The 26,885-nt window shown below is 42.7% G+C and overlaps 1 protein-coding gene across 2 annotated transcripts in view; it reads left to right on the forward strand.

Moving 5' to 3' along the window:
* Positions 1-10,213, forward strand: part of KDM3B (lysine demethylase 3B) — a 106,972-nt gene extending 96,759 nt beyond the window's left edge. Inside the window, exons 20-24 of one of the 2 annotated variants that reach the window (XM_024215387.1) lie at positions 3,022-3,141; positions 3,566-3,705; positions 4,249-4,425; positions 5,187-5,321; positions 8,942-10,213. In XM_024215387.1, the coding sequence (XP_024071155.1) occupies positions 3,022-3,141; positions 3,566-3,705; positions 4,249-4,425; positions 5,187-5,321; positions 8,942-9,022 (653 nt within the window). In that variant the 3' untranslated portion in view covers positions 9,023-10,213. The remainder of the gene's footprint in view (positions 1-3,021; positions 3,142-3,565; positions 3,706-4,248; positions 4,426-5,186; positions 5,322-8,941) is intronic. The other variant, XM_024215388.1, reaches the window with a different exon arrangement.
* The last annotated feature ends 16,672 nt before the right edge of the window (positions 10,214-26,885 follow it).

A 26,885-nucleotide genomic window follows, 5' to 3' on the forward strand; every position in this document is an offset into this window, starting at 1 on the left:
AAACTGTACAGACAGTAAGAAATCAGGGTCCCTTCCCCAAAGAGCTTAGTCTAATCAGGCAACATAGAGAAGTCGGATAGGCTGCAACAAAAAGCAAACTGATTAGCAGTGAATGCTAACTTATTTTGTCTGATTTTAATTATTTTTATTATCTCTTTTGTTAACTTCTTGGGTGGATGGTGAATGAAAGGGGATGGACAAATTTATTTAAAATACAGTGCTAAATTTTAAAACAGTTATCAATATCTTTTTCCTCTCTTAGAATATGAGTTTGTAGGACTCTCTTTAAATAGCAGGTAATCTTTTGAAATAAAAGCTCATACATACTTCAGTGTTCGATGCTATTTCAATACAAGGTGTTTGTAGAGAGCAAACTATGCATTTTGTTGTCTGTTTTTTAAAAATGAAAAAGTAAAAACATAACCAAATGTAGTTTCCCAATAAATGAGTACTCGCTGTTTTACTCAGCCTAGTTATGGGCCCCAGCAAAATAAAAAAGGAATAAATATTCACCCTCAATATACTATGAAGGTAACATGAAAACAGAAAATACTTATTAAAATTCTTTCTCTGTGTTCATACACAGACCTGAAGAAGAGCTCTGTATATGCTCGAAAGCTTGTCTCTCTCGCCAACAGAAGTTGGATCCAATAAAAGATACTACCTCACCCACTTTGACTCTCTAATATCCAGGGACCAAAATGGTTACAAAACCACTGCATCCATATGCTTTCTTGACAGTTTAAACAAAAAGAAAAAGGGGAAAAAAGCTTGTGAGATGTATTTCAATTCTATCAATGCATAGCTATGACCTTTGCATTTTAGTCCATAAACTAAAAGTATACCTATTTCTGGAAAGAAAATCCTTTTTTCTTGTCCTGAGTTGGCAAGGCTTTCATATTTAAAAATTTTAGACATCCAGGTTTGAAAATTCTGACATCAGTTCAGCTCTGAAATAGACATCTGAATAAAAATGGCCTGAACTTAAAAGGTGCTGAGCAACTGCAGTTCCTGTTCACTTCAGTGGGATTTATGCATGCATAGCACCCTTGAAAATCAGGTCATTTTTTTATTTAGGCGCCTAAAGCAATATTTAGTGCCTAACCTCAGGCATCCAGGTTTGAAAATTTTGGCCTTGGTCTTTATAAGTGGAAAATAATTAATTTCGATCTTCCAGATTGCTTCTGCTCCAATATAAAAGTTCAGCCTTTTAAAAATAAAAATAAATAAAAAATTCCTCCTCCTCCTCCTAAACTGAATAGTTAAATCCATGTTTCCTATTATAGATTTACCTTAAAAACTGTTTTTTTCGTTCGTCACATTGGATGTAAAATATGGTTTCTGTCTTCCGATGTTCTCACAATCACAATATTAGATTACTCTAGCAGACAATCCAGCCAAATGTTCTAATGCCTGGAGCACCTACAGGTGAGGCTGGAAACTTGTAAATTTTCTTCTCTGCAGGAGAAGTAAAATTTGGTTTTAGCAGGTTCTGAATACCATGAATTCCAATTCCATGGTACCTTCTATTCTCATATTATGTAAATTCTTTCTTGTAATATTTTCCAAAGTCTTGTTTCATAGGCAGCATTATATCTGCTTTAAATTGCTGCAGCTCACTGAGCCTTTGTAGTTAGATGTTCTTGTCTAATTATAATTAGAAAAGTTTCTTGGAGAAGCTCATGTGCCCATTCCAGTTTTAAAACCCACTGAGAAAAGATGTCTGTTAGCCTCCTGTGTAGAATCCTTAGCTAGCATTGATGCCCCATTAATGAAGGAGTAATGGTCTCAAGTTGCAGTGGGGGAGGTTTAGGTTGGATATTAGGAAAAACTTTTTCACAAGGAGGGTGTTGAAGCATTGGAATGGGTTCCCTAGGGAGGTGGTGGAATCTCCTTCCTTAGAGGTTTTTAAGGTCAGGCTTGACAAAGCCCTGGCTGGGATGATTTAGCTGGGAATTGGTCCTGCTTTGAGCAGAGGGTTGGACTAGATGACCTCCTGAGGTCCCTTCCAACCCTGATATTCTATGATTCTGATACTAGGTGCTATACAGAGTAAGGCCAGCTCTACGCGACAGACATGTATCTGTATAACTACGTCGCTTGAGGGTGTGAAAAATCCGCACCCCTGAGCAACGTAGTTATACCAAACCCCCTTTCCCCGTGTAGACAGAGCTATGTCGACGGGAGAGCTTCTGCTGACATAGCTACCGCCTCTCAGGAATGTGGATTAATTACGCCAACGGGAGAAGCTCTCTTATTGGTCTAGTAGCATCTTTGCTAAAGTGCTACAGTGGCGCAGCTGCGCAGTACATGAAGACAAGCCCTAAGAAAATCCTTTCTCAGAGTTTACAGTTTAAATAGACAGGACACACAGAGTAGTGCGAAGAAGATAAACAAGCAGAGTAACAGCATGATGATCTGCAAACATCAAATTGATTCCATTAATTTGTTTTTTCTTTTTTTAATTTTTGGATAGGGTTTTTTGGAGGAGATTTCCTAAACCAAGATAAAGGAAAAAGAAGGGGACACTACAAAGAGGAGGATGAGGGGACAAAGGAGGAGAGAAGGGAGGAAAAGGGGAATGGAAATGCAAGTACCAGTAAAGCAGGGGAGAGAGGACTTTTGCTATGAGAATTGCCAAAGCAAGTCTCCTCGCTTCAACTGGGAACAAATGACCTGTAGATACACAAAGCTGCAGAGCACAAATTCAGACTTATCTTCAGAGTTAATGATCTCCCTTATAAACAGGGACAGACTAAACTTCTAACATGCTGTTTTTGTACTAAACTTTTAACTAGCTTTCAATACATTTGCAATTTTTTCATATCTATCCCAGTATGAAAAATAAACCTTTTCAGTTCTGTTACAAGCTAAACATTTTTGCTGGGGTGATAGCAGAAAGCAAAAGTAGCACACATAGTGGGAAGCATTCCCATCCTTCCAAAAGGAGGATATTTTTGTAAGAATTAAATCTTGCTTGTTTTACAATATTCATCTTTTTACTCCCCTCTTTTTTCATAGGGTTAATAACTGCAGAAGACAGGCGAGTTGGTACAACCAATCTCCATTTGGATGTGTCTGATGCTGTTAATGTCATGGTGTATGTTGGCATCCCCATTGGGGAAGGAGCCCATGATGATGGTAATGTTTAAATAACTGTCTTTAGACATTTTGGGGTGTGGAAGGAGGTCTTCCATGGGTTGTTCAAAAGGCCTTGAAATCTTTGCCAGCTATAATAAACTGCTTTGGCGATTTGGGCTATGTCTCAGTAGATGTTCAGAGGCGTAGACAGTGGTCACTAGTCATTAATGCTTTTTCCAGGACATTACTATGAAAGTAATAGTGGTGTTGTAACTGGATAGATCTAATCCTTTCTTGGGGGGAAAAACAAAGGTTACTCTAGTCTCAAACTAGAGATTTCTTATGACTAAGTTATCATGCTTCCTTCTAGTTAGCTATTGACTGGCACAATGTCAAAGTTTGTTATGCCGACTTTTGCATATTAAATACAGGAGCTGTAAATTCATGTGACCTTGTTCAGCTTTTGTGTGGATCCTCCTTTCAGAAGTACTGAAAACAATTGATGAGGGAGATGCTGATGATGTGACAAAGCAGCGAATCCATGAAGGGAAAGAGAAGCCTGGAGCACTGTGGCACATCTACGCTGCCAAGGATGCTGAGAAGATCCGGGAACTTCTCCGAAAGGTATGATGGTGATTGAAGGAGCTTATGGCCTAACAGGGTCCTAGAAAGGTTTATCAATGGGGATGTTAAGATTCAAGTTGAGTCTACCTCAGCTGACGCTCATGAGCACAAATACAGATGCACCTACAAAAATCCCAAATGTTTCCCTCTTCTATGAACATGGTTTAAGAAAAGACACATACAACTGGTCGTATATTCAGTGACAAACTACTATCCTGCTGCCTGGATATGGTTTATACTAGTAAATCTGTATGGGCATCATGTCCCAGTTTGAGAAAACTGGGAATGAGTTTACGCCCAAGCATGGAGGAAGTGTAAGCTTTCACTGTGGGCTAAGACCTCAGGGGTGAATGTGGAAGGGATACTTACTGGTACAGATGCCTTGACCTTAAAATTATTTATGATCTGAGTTGGTAGTGTCTCATATTGAAGTAGCTTAAGATCGTGTTTGTCCTCAGTATGTTGGTGCAAAGTACTTTTATGAGAAGTAGCACCACTGAACTGCAATATCTTTGTATAAATGTTATTGTATCTTTGTATTAGGTTGGAGACGAACAAGGCCAAGAAAACCCCCCGGATCATGATCCAATTCATGACCAAAGTTGGTATCTGGACCAGACCCTACGTAAGCGTCTTTATGAGGAATATGGAGTACAAGGCTGGGCAATAGTGCAGTTCCTGGGAGATGCTGTGTTTATTCCTGCAGGTGCCCCCCACCAGGTAAATGTCATGCTGTAGAGGCCATAAAGATGATGGCAAGTGAATTTGGGACACTATAAAACTGTAGTTATTTTTATTTATGATTTGGCTCCCGAAAGAACTCTGAAGTAAGGCTGCTGTCTTGGGCTCTGCAGTTCTAATAATACAGTTCTACAGGAGTTATTTAATAGTGCTCAAGCATCACATTGAGCATGATTATATATATATATATATATATATATATATATATATATATATATAATATGTGGCATGGTGTGGGTGTAAAGTAATGGGATGAAATTAAGAAAGGGAACAGTTAGGATGAATGTGAGGAAAAAACTTTCTGATATGGAGATCTCCTTAGGCCACTGAAGAGACTCCCAAGGAAGTAGTGGAAGACCCATCACTTTGGACCTCTAAATCTATGGTAGCTAAAATACTAGAGCAGGGTTTCCCAAACTGCAGTGTATGAGCTTGATGGTCTGTCAGTTCCCTTCACAGCACTTTTTTTTTTTTTTTAAGAAGGTAGCATGTGAACCAATAAAGTTCACTAGAGAATGTACTGTGGAAAGATGGGCCAGCTGGGATCCAATAGGTTTTTTGTATCTCTAACTTAAGATACAATTATGTGAACTGTCTTACAGCAAACTGGAGTGTTTCAGTCTCTTTTTGGTAGATGTGTGTGCAGGAACCTATTGTACGTGGATTCATTTGCATTAATTCTGTTTTGGGTCATTCAGTCTTGTGGTGTATCTAACATCTAATACTACTACTTTTTTCAGGTTCATAATCTGTACAGTTGCATTAAAGTGGCAGAAGATTTTGTATCTCCAGAACACGTAAAGCACTGCTTCCGCCTGACCCAGGAATTCAGGCACCTATCTAACACTCACACAAACCATGAGGATAAACTGCAGGTAACTGTCAGTCCATCCTGTGGGAACAATCTCTGGGTAGATCCTATATGTTGGAAGTTTTGAAGCACTTATGAACATGCATATGGCTAGTGAATCAGGAAAAATAAATACTTTACAACTTTGGAGCTTTTAATTTGATAGAAGCATTCCATTTTTTTGGCAAAAATCTACATCCTGGGATTTAGCTACCTAAGCAAAGGACTAGCACTAACCTCAAGTGAGCTGTCCCTGGAAAGGAATACTTTCATCCTTACATGATGGATCATATTGCTTGGCTCAAAAATTATTAAAGTCTGGTGAGGGGAAATGGCAGAATACAAAGCTGCCTATTAAATATCTTGAGTGTTGTTGTAAGAAGGATTTTACCTTTGTTTCATCACAAGCAAAGACTGTCCTATTTATAATTATAAAATAAATCACGACCCCCCCAGGTTAAGAAACACTGATATAGTATATAGAGCTGTAAAAACAAGTCATTGCCTGTGTGAAATTTTAGTTTGTATTGACTTCGCTAGTGCTTTTTCATACAGCCTGTTGTAAAACTAGGCAACTATCTGGATGAGTTGACGTACCCCCTGGAAGACCTTTGCGTACCCTCAAGGGTACGTGTATGCCTAGTGAGAACTGCTGCACTAGACTACGTTATTCTTCTGATATAATGATGCAGATGTGCAAGTGCATCCTTAGATGAGTAAGTTGACAGAGGTAGTGAAAACAGAAAAGCTAGTAGTTGCATTCTTTAAAACAGGTGTCTACTGGTCTGAATAGGCCTGATGTCTATCTCTTAAAAGCCAAAAAGGAATTGGAGAGTGCTTTATGATTTTTCCTTTGTGGCAGTAATGGCTGATCTTCATGAATTTATATATAGGGCTTGAAAAATTAATTAAGCACATAATAATCAAAACTAAACCGGTCAGCTAGAGCTGATACTGAGCACACGTGTGCATGCTTCATAATGCAGTTATGGAAACTTAATAATTAGGTGATTACCCAGGGCACAGGCACTAGGAAATTAACTATCTTGAAGCTTTAGAATTGATAGTCTGTCTATTCCTTGTTGCTCTTCTATTCTTATACTAGTACTTATTTACTTTGCATTTTTAAAATGTTTGTTTAAAAACTGTTTTAAACTGAGTTGCATAACCTACCTGCTTCAGTGGTGAAGTGAACTCCACGATTAGGAATAAAAATCAATGCATTACAAATGGAAAAAAGAGGAAATAGATAGCAGTCAATATACATTAGAAGTTAGGAAGGGTAGAAAATTGTTGAAGACATCAGGGAAAAATCCATTGCTGGCAGGGCTAAGAACAATAAGGAGTTTAAGTATATTAGGAACACAAGAAACCCTAGAAATGATATAGACCGAGTACTAGATGAAGATGGTAAAATTGTTAATGACTCAGACAAGGCAAACGTGTTCAATAAAAAATTCTGTTCCATTTTTGCAAAGAAGCAGGATGATGTACTCTTGTCATATAAGGATGATATACTTTCCAAACCATTAGTAAATCAGGATAATGTTAAACATCTAGTAGGGGATAAATACTTTTTTTAATTGGCAGGCCTGAATAACTTGCACACAAAAGTTATCCAAGAGTTGGCTGAGATGATCTGTGGCTCACCAGTGTTAATTTTCTGAAATTTCCCTAGTATGCCAAGATTTATTAAAGACTTGAAGAGTGACGTTAATCCCTGATAAATGATGGAGAAGCTGATTTGGGAGTCAATCAATAAAGAATTAAAGGATGAGAATATCATGCTAGTCAACATGATTTTGTGGAAAATACGTTTGTCAAATAAACCCAGTTTCATTTTTTGATTATTACAAGTTTGGTGGATAAAGCGGGTAACTGTAGATGTAAAATACTTACCTTTGTAAGACGTTTGACTTAATACTGCATGATGTCCTCATTTAAAAAATTCGCATACACAATATCAGTAAAGCACATGTTAAATGGATTAAGAACTTGGAACTGTCTGACAGATCTCAAAAAGTAGTGGTCAGCGGGAAGTCATCAAATGGGGATGTTCTATTGGGGTGTCATGAGATCAGTACTAGGCCCCAAGCTATTCAACACGTTTTCATCAATGATCTGAAAATTCAATACAAAATCCCTGCTGATGAAAAAAATTTGTGGAGGACACAAACATTAGAGGAATAGTAAATAATGATGACCAAGGTAGTCATGCAGAATGATCTGGGTCACTTGGTAAAGAGGGCCCATTCAATTAGAATGCATTTTAATATACCCAAATATCAGTTATACATCTAAGAAAAGTGCAGGCAGTACCTACTGAATTGGTGGGGGGCAGACTGTATCCTAGAAAGTAGTGACTCTGAAAAGGAGCTAGGAGTCATAGTGGACAAGCAACTCAACTAGGACATCTAGGCACTACAGAAATACAAATAAATTATCGTATGAGCTCCTAGAGTGATGCTGTGGCAAAGAGGGCTAATGAAATCCTTGGATCTATAAGGAGTAGTTGAGTAGGACTAGGGAAGAGGTGACTTTTTCCTCTGGATATAGCATTGCTCAGATCCATACTGGAATACTGCGTCCTATTCTTATGTCCACATTTTTAAAAGGATGTTGAAAAATTAGAGAGGGTGCAGAATAGGACCACAAAAATGATTTGAGGACTAGAGAAAATGCCTTACTGTGAGAGACTTAATGAGCTCCATTTGTTTATCAAAAAGAAGATTGAGAGATGACTTGATGACAGAATATATGGGAGGGAAATACTGAGTACTGAAAGACTCTTTAATCTAGTGGAGAAATACATAACAAGGAACAATGGCTGGAAGCTGAACCCAGACAGAAAATTGTGCCTAATTTCTAATTTGAATTTAAAAGTGAGGGTGATTTAACCATTGGAACAAACTACCACGGGCAGTGTTGGATTCTCCATCTGTTGATGTCTTTGAATCAATACATGCATTAGTCAAAACCTTGCACTCAGTATAGGGATAACTGGATGAAATTTATGGGTCTCTGATATACAAGTCAGACTAGATGATATAATAGTCCGTTCTGGCCTTAGTCTGTGAATCTATGAATAATTTGCTCATAACATACAAACCATTTGGGCAAGAGTTTAATATGAAAGACTTAATATTTTGCCTGATCAAGTGGTCTTGCAAGGAGAAGCTTAAAATCTAAAAAGAGACTAGCCAATAAATTAATCCTGGGTTACCATAAAGTGGATAAATAACATAGCAGTGCAGTTGTTTAATATTAAACTTTGCATGGGGTCTAATTTTGACATTTATATAACAGTGCTGTTTGCAACTTCGTGAAGCAGCAATAGTATTTAATAAGTTCAGCATTTTTGGTCTCTCTCTCTCGGTCTCTGATGACTTCATGTGAGCATTTTACATCTATTATATATTCAGCCCCCAAAGTCTAGTAAATAACTGTTTATAGAGCAGTAGGAGTCCCTTGGGTTAGTGTGTGGATGCTAGATTGGATTAGTGGCCTGTAATATACAGGAGATCAGACTGGATGATCTAGTGGTCTCTTCTGGCCTTAAACTCTGACTTCTTGCTAGGGTGGAGATGCTGCTCATTATGACAGGTTTAAAAGTTTGTATTGATTTTTTTTTTCTGTTACTTACAGGTGAAGAACATTATCTACCATGCAGTAAAAGATGCTGTTGGCACACTGAAGGCTCATGAATCCAAATTGGCTAGGTCTTAGGAGTTGCTAATTCTAACCCCCCCTGTGAAGTAAGCCTTTTCTCACAGTACATACAGGGACTGCACATGACTGCCTCTGCAGGAGCAGAGGCCTCTCACTAAGAGCTGGTGTGGTCAGTATTACATACACCCTTCAGCCACTGTTTCTACACTGCCTCAATATTGAAAGTCTGATGGAAGATCGCACTGTTACATGCAGAATTCCTTATTCTAATGAAAGGTGCCGTGTCCCTTTCCTGTGGCCTTTTGCAAATTGGAATTGCCTGGAAACCATGTGGTGTTCCTCCATATTATGATTAGAAGTGGTATAAGAGTGTGGACATTTTTCCTCATGCCTAGTTAGTCTCCGAGAAGTTATAAGGAATGTGCTAGAGGTGGGGTATCCTACTGCAGACCTAGGTAGATAGCTGCTGAATGAGTGTGATCAACAGGAGTCCAACCACAGACATACACACAATCCTCCCTAGTGCGATACAGGACAAGGAAAAGGGATAAAGCTGTTCTTCACACACCCCTTCTTGTAGCCATTTCTCTATACACTGTAGAATTACAGATATACAGGGAGAACCCACTGCTTTTCCCAGGAGGCTCCAGGAGTAGGAGAATTGTGTATTTAGTGAAAAACTAGGTTTGTAGTGAAACAGTTAATATTTCATGAAAGTAGATATTTTTAGTATTTTTGAAATATCACAACTGTTACTGGATTTACAAGGAAAGGCACATTACATTTAGTCTTCCTTTCAATAAAATCAAGAAATGATTTATAGAAATCAGTCTAAAATAGCACAAAATCAGCCAAAGGAGAGCGAATAGAAACTGACTCCTCACTCCCCACAGATTCCACAAAGTGAGAAGTAAAACAGGACATGTATTTTGTCCTGACATGGAGATGTTGTCCATCTCCCCCTGCACTGGTAGCTCCAGGCGATATTTCCCCAAGTACCAGTGGTAGCTCGGGATGTCTGTCATTTCCCAAAACTGAAGGAAAATTAATTTTCAATATTGGCTTTGTCCAGAAATATTTTCAGTAAATTCAGTTTGGTAGAACTGTATCCAGAATTAACTAAATGTCAGCATTGAAGCGATGATTTCATTGTCCGGGTCCATGGGGAAATGTATCTACCTTCTGCCCAGCTGTACTGTAGTGCCACCTGCAGGCCTGTTAATATGTTCACTTTTTAAAATAAAAGTCATTTACTGTACCACTGGTCCCTATCCCTTCCTGCCAGTCTCGACTGCCTCGGCCTTCACAATGATCAAACCACACACAGCACAGCTCTGAGCAACATTTTATGCGAGGAGAAGGGGCGTGCACAGGGGGGCAGTCCTCCATGGTGCCAGCTGGGCTTACTAGCAGAGCACTCCTGCACTGCTTCTGCCAGGCTCAGGGGCTGGGTGCTCCAGCTGGCCCCAATCCCAGCTGAGGGGGATCAGGGGGGCCAGTCACAGCCCAGGCTCCAGTTCCCTACCCTACAGCTAGAGGGGTGTGGTAGGGCAGGATGAGCTGCCTCCCCATGGGCAGAGGGCAAGGTCCACCCTTGCAATGGGCCTGAGTGGGTGCAAGGCCACCACTGCACTTGGTGGGGGGAGGGAAGGGTGCTGTTGGCTCACAAGTTCAGAGGGTGGAGCTGTTACCGGGTGGATGGCTCCAGAGAGGCACAGTGACCAGGTGGACCAGGGGCAGTGCTTGTGACTACGAAGTTCGTCCTGCTGCTTTTGGCTCCACCTTGTCACTGCCTCCCCCATGTCCTGTCCTCCCCTTCCCACTCAGGCCAGGTGGCTGCTTCCACCACCACCACCCTTTACTTCCCTCAGGCCAGGTAGCTGCTGCTCCCCCATCTGCCTCTCAGGCTGGGTGACTGCCCCATTTCCTTTTCTCCACTACCTACCCCTCTGGCCCACATGTTCAACCTGTACAGCCCCCTGGCTCACCTTTGCAGAAGGATGTGGTCATCCAGTGTGTTTCCATGAAGAGTCCCAAGGTCCTAGTCTGGGAGATGATGGTGGCGACAGCATCGCTTCTCTCTGCGCTGCTTGCTGTATTCCAGGTAGGTGGATGGTAGTGAGTGCCTCATCTCTGAGCTGCCTCTGCCTCCTCTACATACACTTCACAGGTGCTGTCTAACAGCTTCTTTGACTGAGGGCAATGATTAGAACATTTAGGACCATGGCCAGAAACAGTCACATCCCTTACCATGCCTTGCTTGGTGCATCACTCTGAAAGGGACTATGAAACTGGCTAGGCATGATGGTCTGGTCTCTTGGTGATTCCAACATCTATTCCTGTTCTCCAGTGTGTACCTGTTGTCAGAGACTGTGCGCACAAACCATTCCAAATTCAAAAACGCACTTAAAATACAGCTCCACATGAACAACAGTTGATATCTGAGGAGGGTGAAGTTAATTCCTTAGTTCCAATTTCTTATTTGTGGGTCCCAGTTTCTTAGCCAAAGACCACATTTTTTAAATTATTAAATCTAAAATTAAATGTTTCGGAAACTTCACCATAAATGAGTGAATTTTATAGCAATTAATGCATTATTTAATTTTTCAAATAAATTTGAATAATAAATACTTTGAAATAAATACTTTGGCTATAAGTAACAAAATACTTATTAGGTCCCTCTGCAAGTGACATGTTCTTGTAACTATTAGACTGTTCTTAAGTGGATGTCCTTCTCCAAACTAAAGCATTATTCCTGAGCAATAAAATGATAACCACAACCCCACTTCCATTTTGTAAATAGCTCTTGAATAAGGAATTAGGTTTAGACTTGGCTACATGTGACAAAATACTTTGTGGTCTCCTCAAGGAACATGTACCTGCAGCTGTTATGAAGTGATTAGAATATGCCACTCCCAGAGCCAAAGTTTCATTTCTGGGCTAAACTTTTCCAAATATCGTACTCCTGCTTCTATTTTTGTATTTTAGTAAATGTACACTATGCATGTAATATTCATCATTCAACCAATTTTTTATAAAGCCAGCTGTAATGTTTTCACAGAAATTTATGGATAATTACAAATTAAGAACAGGAAAAGTGGTAAATTTATCATTTTACTTCATACAAGTATATACATGTATGTAATTAGCTTTATCAACTAAATACATAATCTCATCAAAAATTAAATGGCGTTTGTATGACACTCTTTTCCATAAGCATGTTGACTGACATGAATTATAATCCCATTCTTTATTGACTGACTTTCATATTCGCTTTTCTGTTTTGCCCAGGATTAATGTCAGGCTCGATTAATAGATTCCAAGACCAGAAGGGACCACTGTGATCATCTAGTCTGGCCTCCTGCATAGTACAGGCCAGAGAACTTCCCTGAAATAATTTCTAGAGCATACCTTTTAGAAAAACATCCAATCTTGATTTTAAAAACTGCCAAGGATGGAGAATCCATCATGCCCCTGGTAAATTGTTCAATGGTTAATTTTTTAAATTTTTTTAATAGCTTAAGCTTTGTCATTTAATAGTGTTAAACCTTTCTCTGCTACAATGAAGATCCCTTCGTCAAATTTTTGTTCACGATGTGTAGGTACTTTTAATGTGTAATCAAGTCACCTCTTTACCTTCTCTTTGTTAAACTAAATGGAAAACATGCCTATAGAGTCAATCTAATCCTTTAATCATTCACCAAGGGCAAGTCATGCCTGACTAACCTAATTGCCTTCTATGATGAGCTAACTGGCTCTGTGGATGAGGGGAAAGCAGTGGATGTGTTATTCCTTGACTTTAGCAAAGCTTTTGATACGGTCTCCCATGGTATTCTTGCCAGCAAGTTAAAGAGGTATTGGCTGGATGAATGGACTATAAGGTGGATAGAAAGCTGGCTAGATCGTCGGGCTCAACGGGTAGTGATCAATGGCTCCGTGTCTAATTGGCAGCCGGTATCAAGCAGAGTGCCCCAAGCAGGGCCGGCTCCAGGCACCAGCCAACCAAGCACGTGCTTGGGGCGGTACCCTGTAAGGGGCGGCCAATCTTGGGGTGGCGTGGTGGCGCTTGGGTTTTTTTGTTCGTTTTGTTTTGGCGGGGCGGCGCTCGGGGGGCGGGGGGGTTGTTACGGTGGGGCGGCGCTCTTTTTTGCTTGGGGCAGCAAAAAAGTTAGAGCCGGCACTGGCCCCAAGGGTCGGTCCTGGGGCCGGTTTTGTTCAATATCTTCATTAATGATCTGGAGGATGGCATGGATTGCACCCTCAGCAAGTTTGCAGATGACATTAAACTGGAAGGAGTAGAAGATATGCTGGAGGGTAGGGATAGGATATACAGGGACCTAGACAAATTTAGAGGATTGGGCCAAAAGAAATCTGATGAGGTTCAACAAGGACAAGTGCAGAGTCCTGCACTTAGGACGGAAGAATCCCATGCACTGTTACAGACTAGGGACCGAGTGGCTAGGCAGCAGTTCTGCAGAAAAGGACCTAGGGGTTACAGTGGACGAGAAGCTGAATGAGTCAACAGTGTGCCCTTGTTGCCAAGAAGGCTAACGGTATTTTGGGCTGTATAAGTAGGAGCAGTGCCAGCAGATAGAGGGACGTGATCATTCCCCTCTATTCGGCATTGGTGAGGCCTCATCTGGAATACTATGTCCAGTTTTGGGCCCCACGCTACAAGAGGGATGTGGAAAAATTGGAAAGAGTCCAGCGGAGGACAACAAAAATGATTAGGGGGCTAGAGCACAAGACTTATGAGGAGAGAGGCTGAGGGAACTGGGATTATCTAGTCTGTAGAAGAGAAGAATGAGGGGGGATTTGATAGCTGCTTTCAACTACCTGAAAGGGGGTTCCAAAGAGGATGGATCTAGACTGTTCTCAGAGGTACAGATGACAGAACAAGGAGTAATGGTCTCAAGTTGAAGTGGGGGAGGTTTAGGTTGGATATTAGGAAAAACTTTTTCACTAGGAGAGTGGTGAAGCACTGGAATGGGTTACCTAGGGAGGTGGTGGAATCTCCTTCCTTAGAGGTTTTTAAGGTCAGGCTTGACAAAGCGCTGGCTGGCATGATTTAGTTGGGGATTGGTCCTGCTTTGAGCAGGGGGTTGGACTAGATGACCTCCTGAGGTCCCTTCTAACCCTGATATTCTATGATTGATTACCGACCACCTGACCAGGATGGTGATTGTGACTGTGAAATGCTCAGGGAGATTAGAGAGGCTATTAAAATAAAAAACTCAATAATTGGGAATTTCAACTATCCCCCTATTGACTGGGTACATGTCACCTCAGGGTGGGATGCAGACACAAAGTTTCTTGATACCTTAAATGACTGCTTCTTGGAGCAGCTAGTCCTGGAACCCACAAGAGGAGAGGTAATTCTGGATTTAGTCCTAAATGAAGCAAAGGATCAGGTCCAAGATGTGTGAATAAAGCTGGACCGCTTGGTAATAGTGACCATAATATAATTAAATTTAACATCCCTGTGTCGGGGAAAACACCACAGCAGCCCAACACCATAGCATTTAATTTCAGAAAGGGGAGCTACACAAAAATGAGGTTAAACTGAAATTAAAAGGTACAAAGCCAAAAGTGAAATCCTGCAAGCTGCATGGAAACTTTTTAAAGACACCATAAATAGAGGCTCAACTTAAATGTATACCCCAAATTAAAAAACACAGTAAGAGAACCAAAAAAGAGCCACCGTGGCTAAACAACAAAGTAAAAGAAGCAGTGAGAGGCAAAAAGTCATCCTTTAAAAAGTGGAAGTTAAATCCTAGTGAGGAAAATTGAATGAGCATAAACTCTGGCAAATGAGGTGTAAACATAATTAGGAAGGCCAAAAAGGAATTTGAAGAACAGCTAGCCAAAGACTCAAACATTTTTTGCTATGACTTTTTAAGTACATGAGAAGCAGGAAGCCTGCTAAACACCCAGTGGGGCCACTGGACAATCGAGATGCTAAAGGAGCACTCCAAGACAATAAGGCCATTGTGGAGAAATTAAATGAATTCCCTGCATTGGTCTTCATGGCTGAGGATGTGAAGGAGATTCCCAAACCTGAGCTATTCTTTTTAGGTGACAAATCTGAGGAACTGTCCCAGATTGAGATGTCATTAGAGGAGGTTTTGGAACAAATTGATAAACTAAACAGTAATAAGTCAGCAGGACCAGATGGTATTCACCCAAGAGTTCTGAAGGAACTCAAATGTGAAACTGCAGAACTACTAAGGGCTTGTCTACAATGGCAAGTTTTGTCACCAAAAACTGCCTTTAGGCGACAAAACAGCAATAGTGTACACACTGCAATGCCTTTTTTTCCGATTTTATTGGCCTCCAGAAAGTGTCCAGGAATTCCCATGCTCCACTCTGGTCAGCAGTTTGAACTCCGCTGCCCTGCAGCCAACCTGCCCCTCCCCCTTGCAAGCCCTGGGAATTTTAAATCTCATTTCCTGCTTGCTGGCTTCCCATGTGAACTTCGAGGTAAGCATGGCTGGCTATCGCACCAAACCCGCTCCCGCTTGGACCAAAGCTGAGCTATTGTATCTGATCAGTATATGGGGAGAGGAGTCTGTTCAGTTGCAGCTGTGATTGACCCGTAGGAATCAGGACACATACGGGCAAATTTCTCAAGGCTTGTGTGAAAAGGGCTATGATTGGGACACACAGCAGTTCAGAGCGAAGATAAAGGAGCTGAGAGGTGTACTATAAGGCGCGGGAGGCAAACCATCACTTAGGTGGTGCACCTAAGACCTACCGCTTCTATAAGGAGCTGAATGCTATCCTCAGTGGTGACCCCACCTCCATCACCAATAGCTCCGTGGATACTTTGGAGGCAACAGAAAAGGGGTAACCCGGAGGCTGAAATTCTGGATGAAGAAGTGGAGCTAGAAGAGGATGTGGAACTCCCAGCAGGATCGCCCGGTGGGGCAGGCAGCCAGGAACTTTTCTCCACTCCAGAAGTGCTCTACGGGGAGCAGGAAGCAGATGAGACACCGGGTAAGTTGCTGTGGCTTGTGTACGGAATCAAAAAGTGGGAGGCAGGTAGTGTGTTTATGTGAGCTGGACATTGCCCTGTGTAGCTAATCTACGTGGCCAAGCAGGGTGTTGATGGACATTGAGACCTGCAGAAAATCCTCCAGAGAGAGGCTCTGGAAGGTTTCCAAGAGGTACTTGTTGTTCCTCTGCTGCAGATTCCAAGGGATTGCAGCCTTGTTAGTTCCCCCATTGTAGGAAACTGTCCCATGCCATTTAGCAATCACTGGAGCTGGGACCAAAGCGGCGCATAGCTGAGCTGCATATAGACCGGGGTGAAAGCTGCAAGCATTCAGCAGCTGTGCCCTGGTTTCTCTGGTCACCCGCAGCAGCGAGATGTCAGCCAGCAGGTTGGCTGCTTGTGAAAAAGTGAGAGAGAATTTTAGAATGAGTTCCCTGCAAAGCTGCCTTGCAAGCCGTGACCATTTTGTCCGTATGCACAACCGCCTTCCCCCCACTCCTGACACTCACCATGATTGGGGTGCTTGTGGAGCTGTGTGCTTGCCTAGAGTCAGTGAGAAAGTGATTGCTACTAGTTGCAAAAGGCCCTTGTTACTGAAATGTTTCAATCGTTTGCTGGAATGTAACGATCACTCTTCTGTGCATTGCCCACAGCAGCCGAGACCTTGAGGAACACACCACGCACCCCTGCCGACTGGCTTCGGCAGATAAGAAGAAGCCAAGACTCAGCAAAGAAGACATGTTCAGGGAGGTGTTGCAGCGCGATGAGAGGCAGACCAGGGAACACAGAGTGCTGGGAAGCCAATGTAGCATTTGCTAGGCAAACGACAGAGCGGATGATAAAAATTATGTAGGATCAGACAGATTCTCAAGTCTTTGATACAGCTGCAGACTGAGCAGATCTGTGGTCGACCTCCACTGCAGCATGTGCACATGTACAATTCTTTGCCAACTTCACCCACCTCTATGCCCACACATTCTTTTTCACTTCACAGCACTCCTGAGTTTCCCCATCACTCCTCCCCCTCTCACAGCTTGAACAATGGTAGCTGGAGCTACACATAGTTGTGAGGTTTTACCCTTTTTAACAATAAATAAAGGCTAAGGTATTTAATGGTACAGCGTTTTTATTCTGTTCTCTACAAAAGCGAATAGCAATCAATTCACTCTCAGGAACAGGCTTCTAAAGCATTGTGTTGCATGGATCTTGGGCCTCAAAATTGTACATGGATGCACCAGGGAAGTAACTCCAAAGCAGACATGTATCAGTGCCCCTCATTGTCAAAGTGGTTCCTCAAGGCCTCTCTGATGTTAATAGCAGCCCTCTGGGCTCCTCTGACAGCTCTAGCATCTGGCTGTTCAAACTGTGCAGCCAAGCGCTCTGCCTCAGTGCTCCACACCTGAGAAACATTTCACTCTTAGATTCATACAGATTATGCAAAGTGCAGCACACAGCTATGACCACAGGAATATTATCCTCAGTAAGGTCTAGCCTGCCATTGAGACACCTCCAGCGAGCTTTCAAATTGCCAAAGGCACATTCAACTACCATGCAGCATCTGCTCAGCCTGTTGTTAAAACGCTCCTTGCTGTTGTCCAGGTGCCCTGTGTAAGGTTTCATGAGCCTGGGCTGTAAGGGGTAAGCCAGGTCTCCCAGGATTACTATGGGCATTTCTACATCCCCCACTGTGATCTTGTAGTCTGGAAAGAAAGTCCCCGTCTGCATCTTTTTGTACAGGCCACTGTTCCTGAAGATGCGTGCGTCATGCACCTTTCCAGACCAGCCTGCATTGATCTCCGTGATACGCCCCTGCTGATCCACAAGCGCCCGCAACACCATGGAGAAGTATCCCTTCCTATTGATGTACTCTGAGGCAAGGTGGTCTGGCACTAAAATTGGAATGTGAGCGCCATCAATCGCCCCGCCAAAGTTAGGGAGACCCATCTCTCCAAAACCATCCACTATTTCATGCATGTTTCCCAGAGTCACGGTCCTCTGTAGCAGGATGTGATTTATTGCCCTGCACACTTGGAGTAATACAGCCCCAACAGTGGACTTTCCTATTCCAAATTGATTTGCAACTGACCGGTAGCAGTCTGGATTCACCAGATTCCACACAGTGATTGCAACACGCTTCTCTACCGAAAGGGCAGCTCTCATTCTGGTGTCCTTGTGCCGCTGGTCAGGGGCCAGCTCAGCACATAGCTCCATGAAGATTGTTTTACGCATCCTAAAGTTCTGTATCCACTGGTTGTCATCCCATACCTGCATGACAATGCGATCCCACCAATCAGTGCTTGTTTCCCTAGCCCAAAAGTGATTACCAAAAGCACTGATAAGTTGCTGCTGTCCATATCACACTCGGGTGCCTGTGATTCATCCTCTGTCAGTAACTTTGCGAGTAATTCTGCTGCCCTGCACGATGTCCTCATGACAGTTAACAGCACATAGGAGAGAAGTCCGGGATCCAGCCTCTCTCACTGCAGATGCTGGCATGCACTAAAAAGACAGACAGTTGGGAAAACGGCGCGAAAGGAAAGCCAGAACGGCACGAAAGGAACTCAGAAACCATTGGAGGGCTGGGACACAAAGCAGTGCATAACGGGACATTTTGCACGTCCCAGGATGCGCCGCGCTCCATTTCTGCCTTCCCACAACACCTAGCGACAGATGCTGTCGCCAGGCACTGTGGTATACATACCCCACAGTGCATTGCTCACGCTGTCGACAATGGTGCCTTGAATGTGGACACAATCTGTTGACAGAGGGAGCAAATGTAGACTTGCTTTGGCAACTTTGCTTTTGTCAATTATTTCGTGTCGACATTAGTTTTGACAAAACTTACCCGTGTAGACAAGGCCTAACTGTAGTTTGTAACCTATTATGTAAATCCAGCTTTTGTACCAAATGACTGGAGAATAGCTAATGTGACGCCAATTTTTAAAAAGGGCTCCAGAGGTGATCCTGGCAATTAGAGGCCGGTAAGCCTGACTTCTGTACCAGACAAACTGGTTGAAACGATAGTAAAGAACAGAATTGTCAGACATATAGATGAACATAATTTGTTGGGGAAGAGTCAACATGTTTTTTGTAAAGGGAAATCATGCCTCAGCAGTCTACTAGAATTCTTTGAGGGGGTCAACAATCATGTGGACATGGGTGATTCAGTGGATATAGTGTACTTAAATTTTCAGAAAGCCTTTGACAAAGTCCCTCATCAAAGGCTCTTAAGCAAAGTAAGCTGTCATGGGATAAGAGGGAAGGTTCTCTCATGGATTGGTAACTGGTTAAAAGATAGGAAACAAAATGTAGGAATAAATGGTCAGTTTTCAGAATGGAGAGAGGTAAATAATGGTGTCCCCCCAGAGGTCTGTACTGGGACCAGTCCTATTTAACATATTCATAAATGATCTGGAAAAGGGGGTAAACAGTGAAGTGGCAAAATTTGCAAATGATACAAAACTACTCAAGATAGTTAAGTCAAGAAGCAATAATTTAAGATCTCAAGAAACTTTCTCTGCATCCCATCCTGAGGTGACATGTACCCAGTCAATATAGGTATAGTTGAAATCCCTCATTGTTTTTTATTTTAATAGTCTCTCTGATTTCCCTAAGCATTTCAGTCATTATCACCCTCCTGATCAGGTGGTCAGCAATATATCCCTACTGCTATAGTCTTCTTAGAGCATAGTTTTACTATCCATAGAGTACTATCCTTTGGCTTTCTAACAGACCTGGCTACCTTGATAGTACTAGTAATCAAATTAGAAGCTGAAGTCTTTTCTGATACTACAGTGATGTGTTTTTCAGGTTTGTTTTGATACATCAATCCAAGCTTTGTGGACAATTCAGTATTTCCTGGATGCTGTGTACTTTCTCAATATCTGTTCTCCGTTGTATATCATAAGAACATAAGAACGGCTGTACTGGGTCAGACCAAAGGTCCATCTAGCCCAGTATCCTGTCTACTGACAGTGGCCAATGCCAGGTGCCCCAGAGGGAGTGAACTTAACAGGTAATGATCAAGCGATCTCTCTCCTGCCATCCATCTCCACCATCTGACAAACAGAGGCTACGGACACCATTCCTTACCCATCGTGGCTAATAGCCATTAATGGACTTAACCTCCATGAATTTATCCAGTTCTCTTTTAAACGCTGTTGTAGTCCTAGCCTTCACAACCTTCTCAGGTAAGGAGTTCCACAAGTTGACTCTGGGCTGTGTGAAGAACTTCCTTTTATTTGTTTTAAACCTGCTGCCTATTAATTTCATTTGGTGACCCCTAGTTCTTGTATTATGGGAATAAGTAAATAACTTTTCCTTATCTACTTTCTCTACACCACTCATAATTTTATATACCCTCTATCATATCCCCCCTTAGTCTCCTCTTTTCCAAGCTGAAAAGTCCTAGCCTCTTTAATCTCTCCTCATATGGGACCCTCTCCAAACCCTAATCATTTTAGTTGCCCTTCTTTGAACCTTTTCTAGTGCCAGTATATCTTTTTTGAGATGAGGGGACCACATCTGTACGCAGTATTCAAGATGTGGGCATACCATCGATTTATATAAGGGCAATAATATATTCTCAGTCTTATTCTCTATCCCCTTTTTAATGATTCCTAACATCCTGTTTGCTTTTTTGACCGCCTCTGCACACTGAGTGGACATCTTCAGAGAACTATCCACGATGACTCCAAGATCTTTTTCCTGATTTGTTGTAGCTAAATTAGCCCCCGTCATATTGTATGTATAGTTGGGGTTATTTTTTCCAATGTGCATTACTTTACATTTATCCACATTAAATTTCATTTGCCATTTTGTTGCTCAATCACTTAGTTTTGTGAGATCTTTTTGAAGTTCTTCACAGTCTGCTTTGGTCTTAACTATCTTGAGCAGTTTAGTATCATCTGCAAACTTTGCCACCTCACTTTTTACCCCTTTCTCCAGATCATTTATGAATAAGTTGAATAGGATTGGTCCTAGGACGGACCCTTGGGGAACACCACTAGTTACCCTTCTCCATTCTGAAAATTTACCATTTATTCCTACCCTTTGTTCCCTGTCCTTTAACCAGTTCTCAATCCATGAAAGGATCTTCCCTCTGATTCCATGACAACTTAATTTACATAAGAGCCTTTGGTGAGGAACCTTGTCAAAGGTTTTCTAGAAATCTAAGTACACTATGTCCACTGGATCCCCCTTGTCCACGTTTGTTGACCCCTTCAAAGAATTCTAATAGATTAGTAAGACATGATTTCCCTTTACAGAAACCATGTTGACTTTTTCCCAACAAGTTATGTTCTTCTATGTGTCTGACAATTTTATTCTTTACTATTGTTTCAACTAATTTGCCCGGTACTGACGTTAGACTTACCGGTCTGTAATGGCCGGGATCACCTCTAGAGCCCTTTTAAAATATTTGCATTACATTAGCTTTCTTCTAGTCTAGCTATCTAAACAAAAGTCAGGACTAGCTTAGCCCCACTCTGTGCATCCATGCATTCTAGTTCAGAGTGTATAGTTCCATGGCCAGAAGGGACCATTAAATCATCTAGTGTACCCTCTTGTATATCATAGACCACAGAATTCCACCCAGTTAACTAAGGCTGAGCCACAATAACCTGTTTGTCCAAAGCGTATCTTCCAGAAAGTCATCCAGTTTTGAACTGAAGACTCCAACAAATGGAGAATGCATTGCTTCCTTAGTAGTTTGTTCCAGTTAGCTCAGTGGTTTGAGCATTGGCCTGCTAAACCCAGGGTTGTGAGTTCAATCCTTGAGGGGGCCACTTAGGGATCTGGGGCAAAAATCAGTACTTGGTCCTGCTAGTGAAGGCAGGGGGCTGGACTTGATGACCTCTCAAGGTCTCCCTTCCAGTTCTAGGAGATAGGATTATACTCACTGCTAAAAATAAAAAACAAAACAAAATTGTGCCTTACTTATAATACAAATTTGTCTGGTTTCAGCTTCCAGGCACTGCTTCTTGTTTTGCCTTTCTGTACTAGATTAAAGAGCCTTTTAGTACCCAGTATATTCTCCCTCTGAAAGTATTTGTAGACCATAATCAATTCACATCTCTTTTTGATAAGCTAAACAGATTGAGCTTTTTAAGTTCCTCATTGTAAGACATTTTCTCTAGCTCTCAAATCATTTTTGTCATTCTTCTCTTCACTCTCTCAAATTTTTCAATATCCTTTTTAAAATGTGAACTGGACACAATATTCCAACATCAGTGTCACCAATGCCAGATACAGAGCTAAAATCACTTCCCTACTCCTATTCAGAACTCCCATTTATACAGTCCAAGGATCCTATGAGCACTTTTTGCTACAGCATCATACTGGGAGTTCATGTTGTATTGCTTGTCTACTGTGACCACCAGACCTTTAGAATCACATCTCTCTAGGATACTGTCCTGTATTCTGTAGGTATGGTCTACGTTCTTCTTTGAGTGATTGCATGTCCATTCCACTTCAGGTGTGTGCCTACCCTGTGCACTGTTAAGATTTTTTTCCTCAGCGGTACCCATCATGGCAGGACATGTGCCCTCTGCTGCCTTGCACTGCTGCACGATGATATAAAGGGAAGAGCCTCTCAACCTCCCTCAGTTCCTTCTTACTGCCTGTGACAGATGAAATATTCAATGTTGCTATCAAAGGTTTCCCTTACTTTACGTTTGTATATAGTTGGTACTCAATAGTTTTAGTATTAGGATAGTTTAGTAGTAGGTTTCCTTTAATTTGGGTACTTCTTGGTTCCTGTTTTTTGGGTACTGATACCCAGTGCTGGGTATGCCTCGGTACCCAGGCTTCAAGCCCTGCGGTGCCTGCAAGAAGCCAATGCTGGTTAATGACATGCACTCCAGGTGCCTGAAGTGCCTAGTCAAGGCTCTCACCAGAGAGAGGTTGCAAATCTGCAAGGACTGGGACATCAGACTAAGACACCTGGTGGAAGCAGTCCTGTGCCCACCCTCAGAGGCTCCCTGTTCAGAGCATGTACAGAGTACATCTGCTTCAGTTAGGAGCACTCCTCCTATTTTGGCAGACTATTCCGGAACCGAAGAAGTGGCACTTAAAGATGGCATTGAAGCTTTCGGATTCTAGGAGGCAAAAGTTATAAGAAGATCCCCCACCACCTATTTCTTCAGCAGTAGCTAGTTCATCCAAATGGCCAGGGAACTCCATTTTGATGTGATTATCGAGGACAGTCTCCAGTTTGGCAGTTTCTCCTTCTGCAGTTGGAAAGCTTCTCATACTTCCTAAGTGCTTGGACCCACATCACTACAGATCAGTGGGTCCTAAGCAGAGTGGAATTAGGATATACTCTTCAGTTTATTTCTAAGTTCTCTTCCCCCCTCCTTTTTCACATCCCTTTTCAGGAACCACTTTCACAAAGAAGTTCTCCTTCAGGAGGTTCATTTTCTCCTCTAGCTAGGGACCACTGGGGAGGTTCCTTCGCTTCACAGAGGGAAGGGGTTTTATTCTCACTACTTCCTTATCCCAAAAGTGAAAGGAGGTCTCAGGCCTATACTAGACCTGCACCCGCTCAACAAACACCTAAAGTCATGGCCATGCTGTCTTCTGTTATCCCCTCTCTGGATCCTGGAATGCTGCCCTTGACTTAAAGGACATGTATTTCCATGTGGCAATAGATCAAAGCCACAGGAAATTCCTGGGTCAACCAATATCACTACCAGTTTACAATCCTGCTATTTTGGCTGTCCGCAGCCTCACATGTATTCACGAAGTACACAGCAGTGGTGGCAGCGTTCCTGAGGAAATCAGCAGTTTGTGGTTCCCTACCTGGACAACTGGTTGGTGACAGGCCTGTGGAAGGGCCAAGTGCTGTCCAGTGTGGCCATGATCCAGTCCACCTTTGGTTATATTAAAACACATTTTGTCTGAATGGGCCTACCTTACCAGTCAATGTAGGCCCCTCTGAAATACTGTGTGCAGTTCTAGTCTCCCATGTTTAAGAAGGATGAATTCAAACTGGAACAGATACAGAGAAGGGCTACTAGGATGATCCGAGGAATGGAAAACCTGTCTTATGAAAGACTCAAAGAGCTTGGCTTGTTTAGCCTAACCAAAAGAAGGCTGGGGAGAGATATGATTGCTCTCTCTAAATATATCCGAGGAATAAATACCAGGGAGGGAGAGGAATTATTTAAGCTCACTACAAATGAGGACACAAGAACAAATGGATATAAACTGGCCATCAGGAAGTTTAGACTTGAAATTAGACGAAGGTTTCTAACCATCAGAGGAGTGAAGTTCTGGAATAGCCTTCCAAGGGGAGCAGTGTAGGCAAAAGACATATCTGGCTTCAAGACTAAGCTTGATAAATTTATGGAAGGGATGGTATAATGGGATAGCCTAATTTGGGCAATTAATTGATCTTTGACTATTAGCAGTAAATATACCCAATGGCCTGTGATGGGACACTAGATAGGGTGGGATCTGAGTTACTACAGAGAATTCTTTCCTGTTGTGTGTCTGGTGAGTCTTGCCCACATACTCAGGGTTTAGCTGATCGCCATATTTGGGGTCGGGAAGGAATTTTCCTCCAGGGCAGCTTGGCAGAGGCCCTGGGGGGGTTTCGCCTTCCTCTGCAGCGTGGGGCACGGGTCACTTGCTGGAGGATTCTCTGCACCTTGAAGTCTTTAAAACACAAGTTGAGGACTTCAGTAGCTCAGACATAGGTCGGGGTTTGTTACAGGAGTGGGTGGGTGAGATTCTGTGGTCTGCGTTGTACAGAAGGCCAGACTAGAAGATCATAATGGTCCCTTCTGACCTTAAAGTCTATGAGACTTTGACCTTGTCCTTATTTACCATTCTGTCAACCTTCGTATCATCTGAAATTTATCAGCAGTGATTTTATATTTACTTTCATATCATTGATGAAAATGTTAACTAGTATGGGGCCTAGAACCAATCCCTGTAGAACCGCACTAAAAAGCCCATCAATGAGATTCCCAATTGATGACTACTTTTTGAGATCCGTCAGGCAGTTCTTAATTCTTATAATGAGGGCTTTGATACTGTATAGTGCTAATACTTTAATGAGAATGTTGTGCACTACTAAATTTAAATCCCTTACAAAAGTCTTAAAGATAACTACCTAGATGTCAGGTTTCAGAGTAGCAGCCGTGTTAGTCTGTATCCGCAAAAAGAACAGGAGTACTTGTGGCACCTTAGAGACTAACAAATTTATTAGAGCATAAGCTTTCGTGGGCTACAGCCCACTTCTTCGGATGCATATAGAGTGAAACATATATTGAGGAGATATATATATATATATATATACACACACATACAGAGAGCATGAACAGGTGGGAGTTGTCTTACCAACTCTGAGAGGCCAATTAAGTAAGAGGGGAAAAAAACTTTTGAAGTGATAATCAAGGTAGCTCAGTACAGACAGTTTGATAAGAAGTGTGAGAATACTTACAAGGGGAGATGATTCAATGTTTGTAATGGCTCAGCCATTCCCAGTCCTTATTCAATCCTGAGTTGATTGTGTCTAGTTTGCATATCAATTCCAGCTCAGCAGTCTCTCGTTGGAGTCTGTTTTTGAAGTTTTTCTGTTGTAAGATAACCACCCGCAGGTCTGTCATTGAATGGCCAGACAGGTTCAAGTGTTCTCCCACTGGTTTTTGAGTATTATGATTCCTGATGTCAGATTTGTGTCCATTAATTCTTTTGCGTAGAGACTGTCCGGTTTGGCCAATGTACATGGCAGAGGGGCATTGCTGGCACATGATGGCATATATCACATTGGTAGATGTGCAGGTGAACGAGCCCCTGATGGTATACGGGTGATTAGGCCCTATGATGATGTCACTTGAATAGATATGTGGACAGAGTTGGCATCGGGCTTTGTTACAAGGATAGGTTCCTGGGTCAGTGTTTTTGTTCAGTGATGTGTGGTTGCTGGTGAGTATTTGCTTTAGGTTGCGGGGTTGTCTGTAAGCGAGGACAGGTCTGTCTCCCAAGTTCTGTGAGAGTAAAGGATCATCTTTCAGGATAGGTTGTAGATCTCTGATGATGCACTGGAGAGGTTTTAGTTGGGGGCTGAAAGTGACAGCTAGTGGTGTTCTGTTATTTTCTTTGTTGGGCCTGTCTTGTAGGAGGCGACTTCTGGGTACTCGTCTGGCTCTGTCAATCTGTTTTTTCACTTCAGCAGGTGGGTATTGTAGTTTTAAGAATGCTTGATAGAGATCTTGTAGGTGCTTGTCTCTATCTGAGGGATTGGAGCAAATGCGGTTATATCTTAGAGCTGTGTGGCGGCGGATAGGGGTGGGGGGTGTCGCTGTGTGGCGGCGCAGAGGGAGGGTATGGGGGTGCTCTGTGGCGGCTTAGGGGGGTATTGGGGAGGGTCGCTGTGTGGTGGCATGGAGGAGTACGGGGGGGCATGGAGGGGTACGGGGAGGTGCTGTATGGAGGCATGGCAGGGTACCGGGGGAGCGCGCTGGTGGCGCAGAGGGGGAATTTGGGGGGTGCTGTGTGGCGGCGCGGAGGGGGAGTACGCGGGGCAGAAGAATACCGGGTGATGCTGTATGGCAGCGCGGAGGGGTACCGGGGGGATTGCTGTGTGGTGACGCAGAGGGTACGGTCGTGGGGGGACGCTGCGTGGTGGCGCGGAGGAACGGTACAGGGTGCTGTATGGCAGTGCGGAGGGGTACCGGGGCGGTCGCTATGTGGCAGAGCAGAGCGGGGGTACGCGAGGCGGAGGGACTAGGGTGACCAGATGTCCCGATTTTATAGGGACAGTCCTGATTTTGGGTTCCTTTTCTTATATAGGCTCCTATTACCCCCTGTCTCCTGTCCCGATTTTTCACATTTGCTGTCTGGTCACCCTAGGAGGGACATGGGGGGGGGGGGATCGCTGTGTGGCGGCGCGGAGGGGTACCGGGGGAGCGCTCTGGT

This window comes from Terrapene carolina, unplaced genomic scaffold (genome assembly GCF_002925995.2).
Source record: "Terrapene carolina triunguis isolate 2854851 unplaced genomic scaffold, T_m_triunguis-2.0 Scaffold629, whole genome shotgun sequence".
Lineage (NCBI taxonomy): Eukaryota > Metazoa > Chordata > Testudines > Emydidae > Terrapene > Terrapene triunguis.